Raw genomic sequence first — 20,855 nt, 5'->3', positions numbered from 1 at the left:
ACAGTTCCTCATGTTGTGAACCAACCATAAAATTATTTTCGTTGCTACTTCATAACTGTAATGTTGCTACTGTTATGAATCGTAATGTAAATATCTGATATGCAGGATGGTCTTAGGCGACCCGTGAAAGGGTCGTTCGACTGCCAAAGGGGTCGCGACCCACAGGTTGAGAACCGCTGGTCTATAATCTAAAGGACAGACAACAAATTTTGGTGAAGATGTGGTGAAACAGGAACCCTCACACATTGCTGGTGGGAATGTAAAATGGTACAGCCACTTTGGAAGACAGTTTGGCAGTTTCTTAAAAAGTTGTACATAAGCTCATCATACAACTCAGCAATTCCACTCCTAGGTATATATCCAAGAGAAATGAAAACATACATTCACACAAAAACTAGTACTCAACTATTCATAGCAACACTATTTATAATAGCAAAACTATAATAACACAAATATCCATCAAGAGATGAATAGACAAAAAATATATATGGTATATCCATACAACAGAATACTACTCAGCATAAAGAGGTATGAAATACTGACACATGCTACAACATGGATGAATCTCAAAGATATTATGCTAAGTGAAAGAAACCAGACGCAAAAGATCATATAGTATATGATTCCACTAGGTGAAATGTCCAGAAGAGGCAAATCTAGAGACAGAAAATAGATTAGTGGTTGCTTGAGGCTGGGGATGGGAATAGAGAGCTGTAAATGAGCAAGAGGGATTATACTGGAATGATAAAAACGTTCTAAAACGGGCTTAGGGTGATTGTTGTACAACTCATAAAAATCATTGAAATAAATATACAATACAAAGGGTCAATTTCATGTATGTAAAATATACTTCAATAAATTTGGGTTTTTTTTAAAGTATGTATTTTCCTAAAACAAAACAATAAAATAACCAAAAAAGATGTTTTTAAAAAGTTAGCTAACTAGCCCTGGCCATTGTCCCGTGCACCAAAGGTTGCAGGTTTGATTCCCAGTCAGGGCACATACCTAGGTTGTGGGTTAGATCCCCGGTCGGGGCGTGTACAGGAGGCAACCAATCGATGTTTCTCTTACATGGATGTCTGTCTCCGTCTCTCTCTGTCTCTCTCTCCTTCCCTCCCTCCCTTTCTCTCTCTGTAAAAATCTATTTTAAAATAAAAACATATACTTGGGTGAGAATTTAATGTTTAAGGTTAGCTAACTATAGAGAAAGGGAAGAAACAGGATGGAGAGAGCAGAGATGAACACTGGGCCTCTCTGAATACAGTTTGTACTCACTTTTAAAAATTCCCCTTTGGAACAATGTAAACATATAATGTATACAATATAATCTATATAATGAAAAATAAAATTGAAAGGGAAAAAAATCCCTAAACACTAAAAGCAAATAAAAACAAATGAGCCTAATTATGTATTGACTTGCTGGTTTAACAATACAGAGAAATTATTTCAAATGACTTTAAAATACAATTATTTGTACATCCTTGGGAAATTTACATTAAGGACAAAAAGAATTGCAAAGAAATCATAAACTTCTTAGTGATCAAATTGTTAATAATATTGATATTATTTTGATTCAAATATATTATATAAAATACATATGATTTTACAGACATATATGTACATATGTATAAAGAAAAGGAAATATGTGATATGTTACTGTGTTAGGATCAAGATTTCAGTCTAAGACCATGGTTCTCAACCTGTGGGTCACGACCCCTCTGGGGGTCGAACGACCCTTTCACAGGGGTCGCCTAAATACATCCTGCATATCAGATATTTACATTACAATTCATAACAGTAGCAAAATTACAGTTATGACGTAGCAACGAAAATAATTTTATGGTTGGGGGTCACCACAACATGAGGAACCGTTATTAAAGGATCGCGGCATTAGGAAGGTTGAGAACCACTGGTCTAAGAAAAAAGAATATAAATGCAGGGATGAGCAACAGTAGGTTTACAGTTGTTTGTATGGAAAAAGACATGCAGTTTATAATTATTACAATAGCTTTATTAACTCTGTTTCATATATTCACAACTATAAACCTACTTTTGCCCACCCCTGTACAAAGTCAAAGAAAAAGATAAAAACTCTGTAATCTAAATTTGAATTAGAAATATCAGTATAAATTAATGATTTTTTAAAGAGAAATATACAATGTTGGAAACTCTGTCCAGAGAAAAAGCCAGAAACAACGGCCACCCAGGAGCACTCAGACTGTCGGTAAAGAATTGGGCTCCTTGGAGAAATCGCTAATTTCAGGTCTGGGACAGGAAATACATGAACAAAGAGTGCACCTCATCTCATCTCATCTCATCAGAAAAAAGGGAAATGATCAAAGACTATGGGGTTTGTGCCAAAGGACTCAGAGTCTCGACTTGAAAAGGCTCTTATTGGCTGAAGATGAAGCTATCTGAGTATTATAAAGAATAATAACTGTATGTGATTGAAACACATTTAAGCCTGATTTAAAAAATTCAGTCATAGTGATATGAGGCGGGGGGGCGGTGTGGGGGATGAGGTGTCAACAAAAAAACTTCCATTGGTCACCTCTGGAAAATCTCAGAGAACCAACTAATCATTCTAAAAACTGGTAAACAGAAGGAAAGTTGGGATTATTTATCTTTTTATCTTGCCTCTCCCACAAGAGCTATCTTTCAGGGTAATTGATAATGGTGAAGTTCTTCTTTATAGACATTTTCCAGACAAATAATTAAAAAAATTATAGAATTTGAGTGGCACTATTTTGCAACTTCTAATGAAATAATGGAACTGGCAATGATGATCAGTAGTTGCTAAAACTATTAGGTGAAGAGCTAACAGGGAATGCAGAATGGTTGGATCAGGCTGGTAACACCTGATCACACTAATCAATCTAATCATGAAAAGAGAGACAACAGGCATTATATGTCTCCTGATGTACAGCAATAGAAGTATACAGCACAAGACTACCATCCTTGCCCAACACCAAAATGAACCTGAATGTGACTGAGCCTCGGGTCTAGATCTAAATTCCCCAGTTTATAGGCAATACAATAGAGGGTGGAGGACAGTGTCAGAAGACATACCAGAGATGCCATCAGCATCTTTTTAAAATTGTTTTATTACTTAAAGTATTACAAAGAGTATTACATATGTCTCCTATTTTTTTTTCCCCTTGACCTTCCCCTGGCCTCCCTACCCCCAGTGTCTTGTGTCCATTGGCTATGCTTATATGCATGCATACAAGTCCTTTGGATGATCTCTTACCTCCCCACCCCCCACCCGCCAACCCTCCCCAGCCTTCCCGGCCATCAGCATCTTTATTAACCTTACTAGTGACCCGTCACGCGAAACTGCACAAGACACGGGACACACACACACACACACACACACACACACCCCCGCCATGGGACGGCCCCGAGTCCCAGAGTGCCGCCCCGATGCCCTGCCTCCGAGCAGCCACCGGGCCCCACCCGCGTGGTGTGCACATGAGGCTGCAGAAACCCAGGCAGAAGCCACGCACAAAGCAGCTGCCAGGACCCCCACGCCCCCATGGGGCTGCAGGAATCCCGGCAAAAGTCGCACAGAGCGGCCACCGGCCCTGCTCCCACTGCCCGGCCCTGCTGTGTGTGCTGCCATCTTGTAACAGCATTATGGCATGAGGGTCAATTTGCATATTACCATTTTATTATATAGGATAGGACAAAAGACCTGATTTCTTCAACAAATTGCAAGGAGATGGAGAGGAAAATTTAATGCAATATGTGCACCTTGTTTAAGGCCACCCCATTGTTCCACAAAAATACATGTTACCTCTGCACTTTCCTAAGCCTACCCATGCTGTCAATTGTCAGCACTAGCTCCAAACCAGAGCAAGAAATAAGCCCTAAACTCAGAATTTTCTCAAGTTCTTAGGAATTATGGCACACCTGCTGTTCTGCCTTGAACCAGCAGGTGGCGCTAACTCACCAAGTAAGATATCCCAATGGCCTCAACCCCAGGAGTCAATACTTTGAGATACCACATCAGCCTTCTTTTCTCACCTGCCCAAGAAGTGCTCCCTCTAATCTATCAGCCTCCTGTACAGCAATTGAGTGTGGGCGAATTGTCTGAGAAATAGCTTTGCTTAGTTTTGTTAGTGATTCAAGACAGTCTTTTTATAAAGGTAGGGCTATACTTACTTGAAAAGGACTGGCCTTATGAAAGCCCTGTGACTGAACACTACCAGGATGCCACTGTTCTTGGGTGTGATGAATGCTACAAGGTTGTGCTTACAAACACATGTACAAATCCAGCTACAAGGTTCTTGGTATGGAATGAATGTTTGTATCCCCAATGTGACTGGATATGGAGGTAGGGCATTTGGGAGGTAGGGCATTGGGAGGTAATGCTCACATAAGCATTACAGTGTGAGGGTAATATGCAAATTGACCCTCGCACCATAACGCTGTTATAAGATGGCAGCGCGCACAGCAGGGACGGGGCAGTGGGAGCAGGGCCGGTGGCCACTCTGTGCGAAAGAGGTCATGAGAGGAAGACCCCATAATGAAATCAATGCCATCATAAAAAGATGAAGAACACAAGATCTCTTTCTCTGCCTGCATTTACGAAGGAAAGATCATGTGAGGACATAACTAGGGCCTCGCCAAGAATCCAACCATACTGGCACCTGGATCGCAGATTTCTAACTTCCAGAACTATGAAAAAGAAATGTCTGTTCTTTAGCACCCAGTCTATGATAGTATTTCGTTAAAGCAACACAAATGACTAAGACAGTGTTACATTGACCAGGCTTGTTTTAAGATCATTAGAGACAAGGAAAAGTCTACATCAAAGCAGGATTAAAAGCCTTCACTGCACCTTTTAAAGCATCACAACCAACATCTGTCCCCACCCTCATACTCTGAGAACCTAAAGATCCAGGTTTGACTCAGCTGAGCAGACTTCTAATAGCCACACTGCCAATGACAGGGCCAAGCACAACAAGGTAAAAATCCCATTGCATCATGAAAATGATCATCATGAAAATGATTAGGAAGTTCTGGGTTTAGACTGCAAAAGCTTTATTTCCAGGTCAATCCTTATCTTTCTTTCCAACTCCCATCTCACCCTTGTTCACTGCCAAATACCGAGAAGGAAGGCTCCGTGTGCCTGTGGAAGGCAGAGCAACTTCCAGGCCATGTGCAAACCAAGCCACAAGGACCCTGTTTCACAGACCCTACCTGGAAGTGCAAAATAATGGTCCAGATCAGGCCCAGGGTCAGCTTGGGGTTGCCATCTGTAATGTCATCATTGCGAATATTCACTAGTTTCACCTGAAAAAGAAACAAAAGCTGTTCTCAGAGTTCTGTCACTTTTGGTTTGATTTCATTTTTATAGATTTTTATCATTTATATACAATTAAATTGATTTTTAGTGTACAATTCTGAGTTTTAAAACATGTATAGATTTGTGTAACTATCACCATAATAAGAATAACAGAACAGTTCCATCATCCCAAAAAGATGACCCCCTGTTGCCCTTTTGTAGTCAAACCCTGCCCCCACTCCTAACTCCCAGCAACCACTGATCTGTTCCCAGTTTTGCTTTTTTCAGAATGACATATAACTGGGATCATACAGTACATAATCTTTTGAACTGGCTTTTTTTCACTCAACACAATGCCCTTGAGATCCCCATCCATGTTGCTGCATGTATCAATAGATAGATCCTTTTATTGCGGAGCGGTCTTCCACTGTATTGACACACAACACTGTGTTCACCATTTCATCCACTGAAGGGCACTGAGGTTGTTTCTTGGAGCAATTATGCATTAAACTCCTGCATTCATGTACAGGTTTCTGAGTGAGCATATGTTTCATTTCTCTGGGGTAAATTCCTAGGAGTGGGGTTGCTGGGTCATATGGGTATATGTTTAGCTTTATAAGAAATTGCCAAACCATTTCCCAGTGTGCTATTTTACATTCTCAGCAGCAAAGCAACCTTGCAAGCACATGGTATAGTGAGTTGCTTTTTATTAAGTCATCACAACCCTATTTATTTTTTAAGGTTAAGGGGGAAGGAGGGGTGCCTCTTCTCCCTCATCAGTCTTTGATCTGCTCCAGTCTCCATTTTCACTCCATTTCCAATCACTTTGTCACTGATATTCCCCCCTGCTCATGACTCCCACAGCATCTGCTTTACTCCTGAACTGAAATCTCACTCCAACAAAACAATATGCACAGACACATAGACTGGCGTCCGCCCCGCCCCCCCCCCCCCCCCCCCCCCCCGGGCCAGCTAGGGTGATCAACCATCCAGTGAGCAGGAAACTGAGGGGTTTCCTGGGCTGTGGGACCTCCAGTGCTGAATCCAAGAGTGGCCTGGGAAACCAGTCCACTTCCACCACTGCCACCCTGTGAGCCTCTTCTGTCAAACCCTCCCGGAGCTCCTGTTCAGTTGCAGCAAACTGTCCTTGAGCTGCCTTCCATTAATCTCTTCAATTGAACTGAAACCTGTGTGGCTCCAATGAACCCCAGTAACTTTAAGCAGAAGCCTCAATCTTCCCTTGCACTCACAGTGGCCAGCACTATAGAATGAATGTGTGTGCCATCCAAAATGCAGATGTTAAACCCTAATTCCCAATCTGATGGTATTTGGAATTGGCGCATTTGGGGTGATCAAGTTATGAGGGTGGGACTCTCAGGAATGGGACTAGTGTCCTTACATAAGAGACCCCCAACGAGCCCTCTCGTCCCTTCCATGATGTTAGGACACAGCTAAAAGACAGCTGTCTCTGAACTGGACCTCACCAGACACCGAATCTGCCTTGATCTTAGACTTCCCAGCCTCCGGAACTGTGAGAAATAAACTTCTGTTGTTTGTAAGTCACCCCGTCTGTGGTGTTTCTGTTAGAGCAGCCTGGATGACGAAGACACCTGGGCACGGTCTTTCCCTTTTCTGAATCTCCGTCACCCTCTGTGGGTGGAAGAAGCTGTCCTTCCCATCTGAGAATGCAGTTTTTTAACCAATCATCATGACAACCCACAGCTGGTCGGTCAGTATTAGCTGCGTCCACCTTCTTCAGTCCCACCTCCACCAGTTTTCCTATTTATTCTGAAGTCCAAACTACGTGCCCATCTCTGCTAACCCTTTCCTTGACGACTGCAGCACCTAGCTCCTATTCCTCTTTCCCACCATCCTCCTCCCATCTTTCCTGGGGATTTAGCACTTACCTCAATGACCAAATATCACCCTATCTGCCTCCTCAATTCTAATGACTTTCATTTTTCCTCTGCATCGGACACTGCAGCTACAACGTGTACACCACCATTACAAGGGACTGCTCTAGAGTTCTCTCTGCCCACATTCTCCGGACCCACTGTTCTTGCCTGCCCACATTTTCATTCCACCAAAGTAACCAAATCACGCTTGGTCCTTATTTAGACTCTAAATAGGAGTCGAATTGCTGGGTCACATCAATTCCTCTCCGTTTACCTTGTTCATTAAAGCCCCCTCTGGTTTCCTCTAACTCTAGGCACAGACATTTCAATGCTGCTTTCTCTAGTACCTTGAACACTTTAGCCTCCAATTCTCCTACTGCTTCTCATTTATCAATTTATTTCAGCAAATATTTATGAAGTGCCGATTATGGACCATTTTTATGACAAGTGATGAAGATAAAAATGGTAATTAAAATTCATGTTTCCTTGTCCTCACAGGGCCTACAGTGCATTAGAATAAACAGAGAAACAACAATAAAGTAGTATCTATACTAACAAAAGGGTAATATGCTAATTAGACTGGACATCTTCCGGACGTCCTTCCGGACGTCCTCCCAGACAAAGCCACAGCAGCTGCAATGGCTGAGAGCTGGCAGCCGCAGTGACTGTGAGGGCGGGTCCAGCACCGCAGTCCATTTTGCAGAAGCCATGGGAGAAGGCCCTGCAGGAGAAGGCAGAAGGGAAAGGGCCAGCGTCACAGGAGAAGGGAGAAGGGAGAAGGCTGGCGTCACAGGAGAAGGCAGAAGGGAGAAGGGAGAAGGCCGGAGCTGTGGGAGAAGGGAGAAGGGAGAAGGTGGTAGTTAGGCAGTTAGGGGGATGAGGCCAGGAGGGGAGAGCAGTTAGGCAGTTAGGGGGATCAGGCCAGGAGGGGAGAGCAGTTAGGGGGATGAGGCCAGCAGGGGAGAGCAGTTAGGGAGATCAGGCCGGCAGGGGAGCAGTTGGGGGTGATCAGGCAGGCAGGTGAGCGGTTAGGAGCCAGTGGTTAGGGGAGAGCAGTTAGGCAGTTAGAGGGATCAGGCCTGCAGGGGAGCAGTTGGGGGTGATCAGGCAGGCAGGTGAGCGGTTAGGAGCCAGTGGCTAGGGGAGAGCAGTTAGGCAGTTAGGGGGATCAGGCTGACAGGGGAGCAGTTGGGGGTGATCAGGCAGGCAGGTGAGTGGTTAGGAGCCAGTGGTTAGGGGAGAGCAGTTAGGCAGTTAGGGGGATCAGGCTGACAGGGGAGCAGTTAGGAGCCAGTGGTTCTGGATTGGGAGAGGGATCCCAGATTGGCGAGGGTGCAGGCAAGGCTGAGGGACCCCCTCCCAACCCCGACTGCTACACGATTTTCGTGCACTGGGCCTCTAGTTATATAAGAAGCAAACTGCTATGGGAATAAACAGAAAGAAAATTTCCCAAGTTAATGAGAATTGCTGATAAGAGTGACAAAAAATTAATTTTAAAAATATGCATACCATTTAATGTTTTATTGTCCCCTGATGTTGCCTAGCAACTGTAGCTATCCCAAATCTTCTCCATACAGCTCTCCCTAAGCAGATGAACTCTGACTCCCTCATCCATCTTCCTCTCCACCACAAACTATCTCTGTACAGTGTCTTTATCCAGCCATCCTTCCTTCTCCCTGTATCTCAGAAGAGAGGCATTTTTCTTTTCCTTTTCAAAGAGAACCACACCGGCTATGCTCTGGATCTCACCCCTCACCCCCTGGACTTAGTTCCATCAATTAAGGATGCAATGGGAAGAAAGATGGTGTGTAGAAAACAGCATGGATAGAGGAAAGAGCATTAAACTACACATTAGGAGATCTGGGTTAAAGTCCTAACATTGCTCTAACTTGTTCTGTGATTTGGAGCAGGTCATTTCACCTGTCTCCATTTCCTTCGCTATAAATGAAAAATCCTAAGTCTAGCATTCCATGGCTCATTCTCCTCACTCATTTTCAGTCTTTCTCTCTTCACTGTCTTCTCCTATGTCTAAAAATACGTTGCTGTCTTCCTTCCTTATCTAGAAATTGATAACCTTCTTTCCCTTCCTGTATCCAGGTCCAATATACTTTAAACACTTTTCTGCTCTATTAAAACTGTTCTCGCCCTAACCGGTTTGGCTCAGTGGATAGAGCGTAGGCCTGCGGACTGAAAGGTCCCAGGTTCGATTCCGGTCAAGGGCATGTACCTTGGTTGCAGGCACATCCCTAGTAGGAGGTGTGCAGGAGGCAGCTGATCAATGTTTCTCTCTCATCGATGTTTCTAACGCTCTATCCCTCTCCTTTCCTCTCTGTAAAAAAAAAAAAATCAATAAAATATATTTTTTAAAAAAACCTGTTCTCTTAAGTCATCAATGTCTACCAGCCAAGACCTCTTCCTCAGACCTTCATGACACCACCCCCTCATCTAATTTTCATGATAATGTGGTGCTCTGGTTTTCCCTTTTCCTGGGTGCTATACCTTTTTACTATCTTCTTTGCTGGTTTACCTTTCATCTTCCCTTTGATCTCCATCTAGCATCTAACTCTCCTCCGTGAACACTCTCCCCCTCAGGAAGGCCACGCTCTCTGTAAGGACGACCGAATGATTGTCCAACCAAAATACAACTGCTCACTAGCGAGTACGACAGAACTGGGTCAGTCCGATTTAGCAATTTCTGAGGGCTTACTAGGGGCTCGGAGAAATTCCCTAAATAGGAACTTCATACCAACATTCCCTGGTTGAATGAGGAACCACGCGATACTCTTACCTGTCGCCGCTTTAGGAAGTCCAGGGCAATCTGCACATTCTGCAGCCTATGAAAACGCATCCTGCCCTTCTCTCGGGGCTGCAAACAAAAAAAGGGGTGTTAACTTTAACTACACCAATTTATCCATGCAGACCACTTTCCACTTCCATTTCAAAGACAAAGAATTCCTCACGGTGGAAGCCAGGCATGGGAGCATTACATACAGCACCTTCAATGGCAGGACATGTCTGGGGCACCATGCAGTTAGGCCTCCAAAAGGCCTTATTTACCACTGTAATTCCCGTGAACACATGGCTCGGTTTGACTACTAATGCTGAACCAATGCTGCAGCTTCTCTGCAGGTTCTTCTGCAGTCCTACATGGCAGAACCTGATTCTGGAGGTGAGATTGATCGGGACAAAGACTTCAGCTCTTTGGCTCCTAAAATCACGGTTAAATGCTATTGTAAAGGCAGAGTGGAAAGCCTTAATTGCATATTGCACAGTAATGGACAGAGCAAACCTTATTGTAAACCTAACAAAAGATGCCAGAGGTAGATAATTTTAAACTAAGGAATGAGGAGTTACATATGCTCAGTAAATACATTTTAAAAAATCCAAAACGAGAGGCAAAAATCAGGAAGAAACCTGTTTTCCAGGAAGATGGGTGTCCATGCAGAAAAGTTACCCTTTACTCCAGTAAGAAATACCCAGAGTTAACAAAACCTTGGTGATGTAGGGAAGTTCAACATGAGAACCAAAGAAAGGTATTCTCTGCCAGTCACTTAGTCCTGGCTGTCACACAGCCCCAGCAGAGGAGCCCATCTCCACCGGTGCTTCTGGTATCCTAGCCACAGCTCCACTGCCACCCACTCAAAAGTACATGAGGTCTGTTTGCCCAACAAGTACATGCAGGATGGCTATCTACTTCTGGAATGTTTCTCCTGCTTACTTTCCAATGTTGCTTTTATCTTCCTAACACTGGGACTAAAATATCACTCTCACTAGATTATACCCAGTTCATTTGTAAATGTCAAATTGGGACTAATTAAAGGCTGATAAAATATAAAGTAGCTCTGTTGTGGGTACCTGCAGAGGAAACATTCTCCCAAGTTGAAGTGAGCAAAAAATGACCCAACAGGTGGAAAGATAAAGGGTACAGACATCTCCCTGGGCGCCCCCAACACTTCGAAGCAACATTCCCAAACTACGATATTCTATAAGGATGTTGACACTTCTCTGGACAACTTCTGAAATCAAAGGTTTAGGAAAAATCTTTTTAGCAAGTACCTCTCCTCAGTCATTTCAGCTAAGTTATTGTAAATATGGTTTAAAGAATGACAGAGCCTGTGAAACTGAAGATTCTAAGGCAATGGGAAGGGAGATCAGTGAAGTGAAAAGATGACTTTAAGAGGACAGGGAATGGAAATATTGCCTCATCCCTATTTCTTGAGAAAGATTATGGGCTTTAATTTATGGCCTACAAGCAGGAAATGCCCCCTCCACACATCCTAATCTTTACTCCTATGTACTCCCCACCAAAAATAAATAACCTTGCCCTGGCTGGGTGGCTCAGCTGGTTGGAGCACTGTTCCGTAAACCAAAAGGTAGCAGGTTCAATTACTGGTCAGTACATATACCTAGGTTGCAGGTTCGATCCCCGGTTGGGGAACGTACAGGAGGCAACAGATCAATCTCTCTCTCTCTCTCTCTCTCTCACAAAATCGATAAACATATCCTTTAGTGAGGATTAAAAACAATTATTAAAAATAAATAACCTTAAGAACATGCAGGTTAAATCTGTGTCCTCTGCAGCAACTAGTGATATTATTGACCAAGGCAGAGTATCTCCATGCAGTGAGTGGTTTTCAAACAACAGACTACTTTAAAAACAAATGACATGGTGTGTAGTGAAAACCCAGAGGCTAGAGAAGTGGAGAGAGAGTACCTACCAGTTAGTCTGGATAAGCAACTAACTGCCATGCTATCAATTAAACTTTCCACAATTTTGCAATCTGGACTCAGGCAACACAGCAAGGCCACAAGAAAGCTATGGGGCTCCAGGTCTCAAAGGCATTTGACACCACACCATTATTCTTTCTGTGCCAACCATCCTCAGATAAGCAAAATAATTCCCACTTCAGGATCATCTAACAGTGCCAGGGCACAATTACTTTTAACCACATTCTTTGGGACCCAAATTCCCAGGTGGATAGTGAAGAAGACACTTGGTAACTGGAGACCTGGAGAACCTCAGACTCTCTGATGGCCCTGCAGTGCCAGCTGGGATGCTGGCATCGCCGGGAGGACCTACTACATCATCATCATCTTCCTCCTCCTGCTCCTCGCTGTTTGCATGGCGCCAGGAGGGCATGCTCACCAGACGGAGGGTCTTCAGCCCTGCTGGCTCCTTTGGCCACCAACCAAGGCAACAACATGACAGAGTAACAGAAAACGCACAACACAAAAATGAAAAGGAAATGAATGCAACATTAAACAAAAAGGATGAAAATACCCTCCCACATCCAAAAAGATGCAAGACCAGAACAGATGGTTTTACTGAGCATGTCTTATGTTGAAACACATCTTCAATCCTCCATGGCCACCCACCCTCTCTGATTTATGAATCAATGAAGGGAGAAAGAAACAATGTGAATAACCATGAAAGAGATATTTGGATTATTTTCAATGATAAGATGATATCCTCTGAATATCTCCATAGACACCTGTAGGTTTTCAAAGGTTAGGAAAATTACATTGAAGTGGTTTTAACCTGTTTTGTAAGCAATGTCACCAAAATGTCACTTTCCGCTACAAGTTCACTCAAGTTCATCAAATATGCCAGGCAAATTGCAGAAAATGTAACTTGGTGAGCACTGGAGAGTAAAGTCCAGCTCAGTGAAGGTGAAATTCTGAATATATATGAGATTTATAAATGAGGGCCGGAGAAGGACTAGAATTCATCTTGTGCTGGCTGTGTTGATAAGAGCACCTGTCAATTGAAGGCCATTAAAAATTATAAAATTAATTCTACTGCAAGGCAAAAAAGATGTGAAACCAAAACACAGAGCCATTCAAAAGGAGGCAGGGGAGGGTGGGTGGGAAGAGACCAACCAATGAACTTGTATGCACATATGCATAACCTGTGGACACTGACAATGGGGTGGTGAGGGCCTGGGGGGGAGGGGGACAGACAGGAGCAGGATGGAAGAGGTTAATGGAAAGATGTAATACTTTCAATAATAAAGATTTTTAAAATGTAATATTTTCAACAATAAAGATTAAAAACAAAACCAAACACAGGGCCCAAGGGAAGCCAAACCCAATCCTAGAAAAGGCTCAGTATTACTTAGGGAGTAAAATCTAATGTGCCAAATTCTGTACTTAAAACACAACAAACAATGACTAAGAATCACCAATGGCAGTGGGTGGGCTGAGCTTCCCAGACTACTCAAGCTGTGCACCTCTCCTCAGTTCTCCTTCCTCACAGATGTTTCCAGTATTCAACCTCAGACTGTTCTAAATGAAAATGATGTCATCTATGATGCTAGAGATAGAACAGAAACTGCGCAGGATCATCTGCTTCCATTTGGCTCAAATCTATTGAACAATGGGCTCACCAATTGAGGTTTTTTTGATCCTGCAAAAGAAGCAAGTATAAGAACTATCATCATCAGCCGAAACCGGTTTGGCTCAGTGGATAGAGCGTCGGCCTGCAGACTCAAGGGTCCCAGGTTCGATTCCGGTCAAGGGCATGTACCTGGGTTGCGGGCACATCCCCGGTGGGAGATGTGCAGGAGGCGGCTGATCGATGTTTCTCTCTCATCGATGTTTCTAGCTCTCTATCTCTCTCCCTTCCTCTCTGTGAAAAAAATCAATAAAATATACTAAAAAAAAAAAAAAAAGAACTATCATCTGACAAGCCAAGAGGCTCCCATGAGATTTGCCCTCAGATGTGTAGGTGTTTCCCATAAGCAATGTTTGAACATTCTGGGAGGAGGCAGGCATAGTTAATTGTCCAAGGAGCCCAAATATACTGTATCCAGGGCTGTGCTCAGACATTAACCTCAGCATTTCTCCAAACCGGTGAGACTCAGTGAATCATAGAAGAGAGGTGAATTGAAAAGAAGCAAACAAATAAAGAAACACTTGGGCTTTTAAATGTAAACTCCAGAACCTGAGCTGAATACAGAAAATAAAACAATCCACAATAAACAGGAAAGACTCCATATAGACTAGAAATAAAACTCTAGGAAGAAAACTACACCTTGTTAAAAAAAACAAAAAAAAAAACCTTTAAATGTGAACCTCCTATTCCTGAAATACTACTAGTGTCTATAAATGGATAAAAAAAAACAAGTAAGGAGAAAATAAGCAGTTATGAAATGAATATAACCGATACCTGGACCTATCAAGAAGTGAGAATATTTGACACATCAATTTGAATTAAGATAAAATCACATCATATGTAAACTGTAAGTCTGAGTTAGACATAAAGTCCACCAATAATCTCTTCTACTTCTTCCTCCCACATAATAGATCAAGCAGTGATGGCCACTGCCCTACCACTCAGCAAGGTGGACCAATACATAATTTATGGACCACACCTGTGAGGTCATGCATTAGGAGAGAGAAGCTCACCAGTTTGATGCCTGAGAGGACCTCCAGCAGAGAGATCAGGTTATGGCCGTCCCGTAGATCTTCATAAAGATCATTGATGTGCTTGCGGACCTGTGCATGAGAGTAAAACAAGACTGCTTTTTATTTGATCTTAAATTATTTTATTATCTACACAAGAATCTCTGTAAATACAAATTTAAAAATTTGAAACCGGAAACAATAAAACTCAGGAATTTTCAGGTTGGAATACAACACATGAACACTTACTAGAAGTGTGTTTTTAAACTTGAAGCCAGATTTATTACACCCTCTAGCCAACCCTGAACAATATTCTTTTTTTAAAAAAATATATTTTGTTGATTTTTTACAGAGAGGAAGGAAGAGGGATAGAGAGTGAGAAACATCGACCAGCTGCCTCCTGCATACCCCCCACTGGGGATGTGCCCACAACCAAGGTACATGCCCTTGACTGGAATCGAACCTGGGACCCTTCAGTCCGCAGGCCGACGCTCTATCCACTGAGCCAAACCAGTCAGGGCCTGAACAATATTCTAAAAGTTTGGACAAGGAGATAGGGAGTCTTAATCATTCCGAAACACCTCAGGAATTATTATGAATCAAAATGTGTGCTGCCCAGACAGTTTAGCTCAGTGGGTATCACCAGCCTATGGACTAAGGGGTCCCGAGTTGGATTCTGGTCAAAGGGCACATGCCTCAGTTGCAGGCTCAATCCTTAACCCTGATCTGGGCATGTGCAAGAGGCAACCAATCATTGTGTCTCTCTCACATCGATATTTCTCTCTCTATGTCTCTCCCCCTCGCTTCTACTCTCTCTAAAAATCAATGGAAAATAACCTTGGGTGAGGATTTTTAAAAAAGTGATACAATGCCAGTGATGGTCAGATGAGTTCAGCCAGAGTTAGAAGAGCCTTCTAGATAGTGCTGGAAAGAAAACTAGAATGCTAGGTACCAGTGCTTCATAGGGTGCACATCTAATGTAACCCCCTATTACCAGGTATTTCTAACAGTGAATTTGAGAATTATTTTCCTTCTGGGAAAAACAATTTCAATTTTATAACAGAAACTATGGAAAAACAAATCTCACTTTGGAAAAATGTATGGTTAAAGTCAAATACTGTGCAAAATTCTTCACAGGTTATCTCATCTCTCCCTCGCACCTATAAGGCAGGTTTCATTAATATTCCTATTTTATGCATGAGGAAATGAGGCACAAAGAGGTCAATAACCTGCCCAATATCACAAGTGGAAAAGCTGGCCTGTTTGGTCTTTTCGAATTTTAGGCTTTGCCATTAACTACTATGCTTTATAATCAGCCATAATCTCCTTTATTTACTAAATACAAATTACTGTCCTGTGAGGTTTATTTATGACCCATGTTCTACAGGAGAAACTGAGGCTCTCCCATGTTGAGGTCACATAGTTTTGGCAAGTGGCAGGTCTTCTGATTCCAAGTCTAGTGATAACTTCACTGAGTGATGCTCACATCACAGAATCAGAAGAGTAGTAGAATTACAAGGAAGAAGATTCATTTTCAACATGAAATAAATAATTTTCTAGACAACAATAAAAAGGGTTAGTTTCAGAAGTAGTAAATTTATAGTCACTGGAATTTTTCAAGCAGAGACTAGGTGAGATTTCTACATCTGTGTCAAAAACTGAACTATAGTCCTTTCCAATTGTAATATCTAGCATTCAAAATAGAAATGGAATCAGAAAAGATAAACACTGGAAATCTCTGGGAAGACTTCCTGAAAGAGAAAGGACTTGAAAAATTACAAAATGTTTTGATAGAGAAAGAAGATGGGGAAACCATATAAGACAAGGTACAGAGGTGGGAATATGCAAGGTAAGCATGTTTGTATGTGTGTGTGTTAAGGAATAAGGTGGCAGGCAGATTACCCAATTGAAGGAAATGGTTCATGATGACTGCATAATAGCTTTCAAATACTAAAAGAACATTTCTTCAATTTCTGTGCTATTTACAATATACTCGCTATAAGCATGACACACTTTTTAGTTTAATCTGCAACATTTACATTTTTTTCCATCACTTAAGTCTAGACAATGAACAAAACAATACATCCAGCTCAGACTTGTAGCATTTGTTGATTTCCAGGGTGTAAATACTCCCACCATGACCAATTTCAAGCTGCTAATATATCACTAAGTGTGATGTTGGGAAGAAAAGTACAGTAGCACACCATTATATAGTATTTTCATCATAGAGACACAATTTATATAATTAACCTCAAGAGCATAGACAACAATAACATGTAGTAAAATAATTATGAAGTGATGAGTTTTGAGTATTTACTACCTTTATTTTAAGTAGAATGTATTTAACTGTAAGTTTATATAATTTAACTTTTAATAATGGCTATGCTTAGCAACAAACTCACAAAATTTAACATTTGCCTCTTGTGAGTCCTTTCAAGCTGGTTCCAGCACACCAGTGGCTCCAAGATTTCTAGACCTCTCCCTCAAATGGGTCCAAGATATCAAACTTTGCAACTGAACAGCCACAGTGCCTCACTAACAGAAACAAGCAGTCATGAGGGTTGGAAAGGGGGATTTGAGAAATTCAATTTTAAATACACAGACAATAGAGTGGTGAAGGCCTGGGGTGAGGGGCAGGGGCGGGGTGGGAGAGGTCAATGTGGGGGGAAGGGGGACATATGTAATACTCTCAACAATAAAGATTTAAATACATTGAATTTAAAATGACAACAAAGAACCTGCAAATGGAAATGGTTCTTGGAGCAGCTGGAAATACCAGAATTCAATTTGGGTCAGCTGAGAATTTAAGTTTAGAAGTCATATGCATAGAGGTGGTAGGCTGGAGACATGGGAAATGTTGGGCTTTCTGGGTTAGGGGCAAGAAAAAAGAGCAGAGTGCTAAGGACTGAGCCTGAGGGAATAGCCGAAATTAGAAGGCAGAGATGGGAAAGCAATCAAGGATGGGCGGGAGGGGTGAAAGAGGTAGACAAAAACACCAAGGAAGTATAATCAAGGAAGGGTGATCACCAGTATTTTATGCTGCAGAACAAGAAGGATGAGGACTAAGAAAGGTTTTTTTTTAATTTTCCTATAAATAAGAGTGTTCTGTGATAATACTTTTCTAAAGAGTGGTGGGATGGAAATCAGATTACAAAGGAATGATAGGTTACAATAATAAATCAGAAAATATTAAATACTTGGTATTAAGGATTAAGAAGAGAAGAGACAACAGTGAGGGATTTACTTTTGATAGATAACACTTGAACACAGGGTATAAAAATTGGAAATGGGCATTGAATAATTATTTAAATGAATTATAGTAGGGTTGAGGACCAAGTGAGATCGTGTTATCAGTAGAACACTAAATACTACAGAGTACTGAAAAGAAAAAGGAGACACTTTGAAATGTAGAGTTAATTTCACATCAAGGCCTCAAAATTCCAGTTATGTTTTATGTCTGTAAATAACAAAATTCAACAACCTTATAAGAAACTTAGTGGAAAACTAGCTTATTATATCTCTCAGTCTTTCTCTGATTATAATAATACAATAACTATTAAAACAAATAGAGAGAGAGGTAGACAGAGGTAAATAGAAAAGGAGAGTGGGGTGAGCTGTTCTGATGTTTATCTTTCCAGAGAATTTTCAAGAACAGAGGACAACAGTCTGTTTATGAAGCATATTGGTCACAGCTCTGCCAAGAGAAGATAAAGAACTAGCTAACATGTACTCATTCTTCTATGTCAGAAATTTTTCAAATGCAGAGATGGGATTTGGAGGGTTCAATTAACATCCCAAGGTCACACGGCTAGTAAATGGCCAGGCCGATCAAGTCTAGGTCTGCCCCATTCTAAAGTTTTTACCTCTTCTGCAAATATTAGGCTGACTCTAAAGTTTTCCACAAATGTGTTAAGAAAAAGTCCAGTGAACTAAGCATCAGAAGTTTTAGGGGCAGCCATATGAAGCCGAGAGTGCTCAGGAATCATCAATATGTATGTCTCCAACAAACAATAATGCTATTCTGTCAACAAGTAAGATGAGAGGAAAACTTCAACTATCCGGGTCCTTGACTATTTGTACTCCCTGTGAAAATCACTGACAAAATTAGTGACTGCCTATAAAGAATATACATGAAAGGCTAACAAACACATGAAAAAATGTTCAATATCATTAAACAAACTCATGAAAAGATGCTCAATATCATCAGCCATAAGAAAAATGAAAATCAAAACTACAGTGAGATACTACTTCACACCCACTAGGATGGCTACAATAATTTTTAAAAAACAGCCCAGCCAGCATAGCTAAGTGGTCGAGCGTCGACCTATGAACCAGAAGTTCATGGTTCGATTCCCAGTCAGGGCACATGCCCAGGTTGCAAGTTCAGTCCCCAGTGTGGGGCATTCAGGAGGCAGCCGATCAATGCTTCTTTCTCATCATTGATGCTTCTATCTTTCTCTCCCTCTCCCTTCCTCTCTGAAATCAATAAAAATATTTTTAAAAAACAGATAATAACTGTTTGTTTGATGTAGATATAGAGAAACTGGAACCCTTATATATACTGCTGGTGGGAATGTAAAATGGTGTAGCTGTTTGGAAAACAGGCTGACAGTTCCTCAAAAGGCTAAACACAGGTTACCATATGACCTAGTAATTCCACTCCCAGGTGTATACCTAAGGGAACTGAAAACATATCCAGAGAAAAAACTTGAACATGAATGAATGTTCACAGCAGCATCCATTGTTCATAATAGCCAAGAAGTAAAAATAACCCAAATGTCTATCAATTCATAAATGGGTAAATTAAATGTGGTCCATTCATACAATGGAATGTTATTCAGCAATAAATACTGATAAATGCTATAACATGGATGAAACTTTAAAACATTATGCTAAGTGAAAAAAGCCACTGGAACAAAGAAATAGACCACATATTGTATATCTAGAATAGGCAAATCTATATTCAGAAAGCAGATTATGGCTGCCTGGGGTTGTGGGAGGATATAGAGGGGTTAAGGGTAATGACTACAGGATACAGTGCTTCTTCTGGGATGATAAAAAAACGTTCTAAAATTTATTGTGATGATGGTTGTACAACTCTGATAATACACTAAAAGCCAATGAATTATACACTTTAAACTGCTGGAGGCAAAGAACAACAGTAGTTAACATATAAATGCGAGAAGTCTGCTAGAAGGCTAATGGACTTTGATATTCAGCAGGGCTGAAAAAATCAGCATTATATTACCCTGCTGCTGGCCAAATGGCTGAAGGCAATCCCCTAAACTAATAATCCTTTTACTGTTTACCAAACTTTACCTTTGCTATGCCTGTTTGCATTCCTAAAGCGCAAATGTGTATTCAAGTAAATAAAAGCTGTTGGGTCAGGGGTTTCAGAGACCCTCTCCACTAGAAAGGTTTGCCTGGCTCTCCATGCCTTCTAAATGTATATTTCTTGTCTAGTGTATCATCCATTTGTGCGTCAGCCCCTTCTCCAGACCTTGAACCCTAGCCGCAAATGGATGCGGCATTCACATTAAATGGGTGAATTGCATATGTGAATTAAATCTCAAAAAAGCAATTTTGAAAAATTAATGAATGACTAAATTTTGAAAGACCAAGTCCATCCTAACCCAGGTCAATCCTCAACCTCTCTCCCTCCTGCCATGCAGTAATAAGCCAAGGAAAGCTCTGCCCTCCAATTTTTTAAAGATTGGCTTGAAGTTAAGAAAAAGAGAAACAGCTTCTCCCAATTTCTGGGTTGCTTTTTTAGCAAAGACAATAAATTGCACTTAAGTGCTTGGTATCAGAATCTGAGCCCAAAGAGACTTTAAAGATTACTTAACTCTAACACTCTCAGTTTACAGGTAGGAAAAGTGTTGTCCAGAGAAGTTAACACTCCGGTGTGGGGTGAATTTCCCGCCAAAATATAAGATGGCGCGGGCAATTATTTAGGTTTCCCGCGCAAAATCAGGGATTTTTATGATACCTATTACCCCAATGGGTATGAAACGGTTCGCATACGCAGGTAGGTATCTTTGTGAACGGCAAACAAACAAATATTTGGTAATACGCAGTTACAATCGGCCTGAGTTTACACGTTTCCCGCACTCCACCGCAAATCTATATGAACCGAGTTAAGACGGCTCCCGCGGAGTACGCGCAATTCACGCGAGCCGACTTAACTCGTTTCCCCCACTCCAAGTGTTAATATAATTTCTCTGGGAAGTGTCAGACCACTGTCTCCTGACTCTGAGTTCAGTCTC

The 20,855-nt window shown here is 41.6% G+C and overlaps 1 protein-coding gene across 7 annotated transcripts in view; it reads right to left on the bottom strand.

The window, feature by feature from the left end:
- Positions 1-20,855, bottom strand: part of MACF1 (microtubule actin crosslinking factor 1) — a 342,009-nt gene that overhangs the window by 187,206 nt on the left and 133,948 nt on the right. For 6 of the 7 annotated variants that reach the window (XM_070404781.1, XM_070404779.1, XM_070404782.1 and 3 more), the window contains exons 3-5: positions 14,593-14,682; positions 9,974-10,051; positions 5,206-5,298 (exon numbers count right to left, since the gene is read on the bottom strand). In XM_070404781.1, the coding sequence (XP_070260882.1) occupies positions 5,206-5,298; positions 9,974-10,051; positions 14,593-14,682 (261 nt within the window). Of the gene's footprint in view, positions 1-5,205; positions 5,299-9,973; positions 10,052-12,265; positions 12,362-14,592; positions 14,683-20,855 lie in introns of all 7 variants that reach the window. The other variant, XM_070404780.1, reaches the window with a different exon arrangement.

Source organism: Myotis yumanensis, unplaced genomic scaffold, assembly GCF_028538775.1.
Source record: "Myotis yumanensis isolate MYYU_CA2020_CCGP unplaced genomic scaffold, mMyoYum1.0.hap1 SCAF_2, whole genome shotgun sequence".
Taxonomy (NCBI): Eukaryota; Metazoa; Chordata; class Mammalia; order Chiroptera; family Vespertilionidae; genus Myotis; species Myotis yumanensis.
The sequence above is the reverse complement of the archived record's forward strand: the minus strand, read 5'-3'. Positions and strand labels throughout refer to the sequence as shown.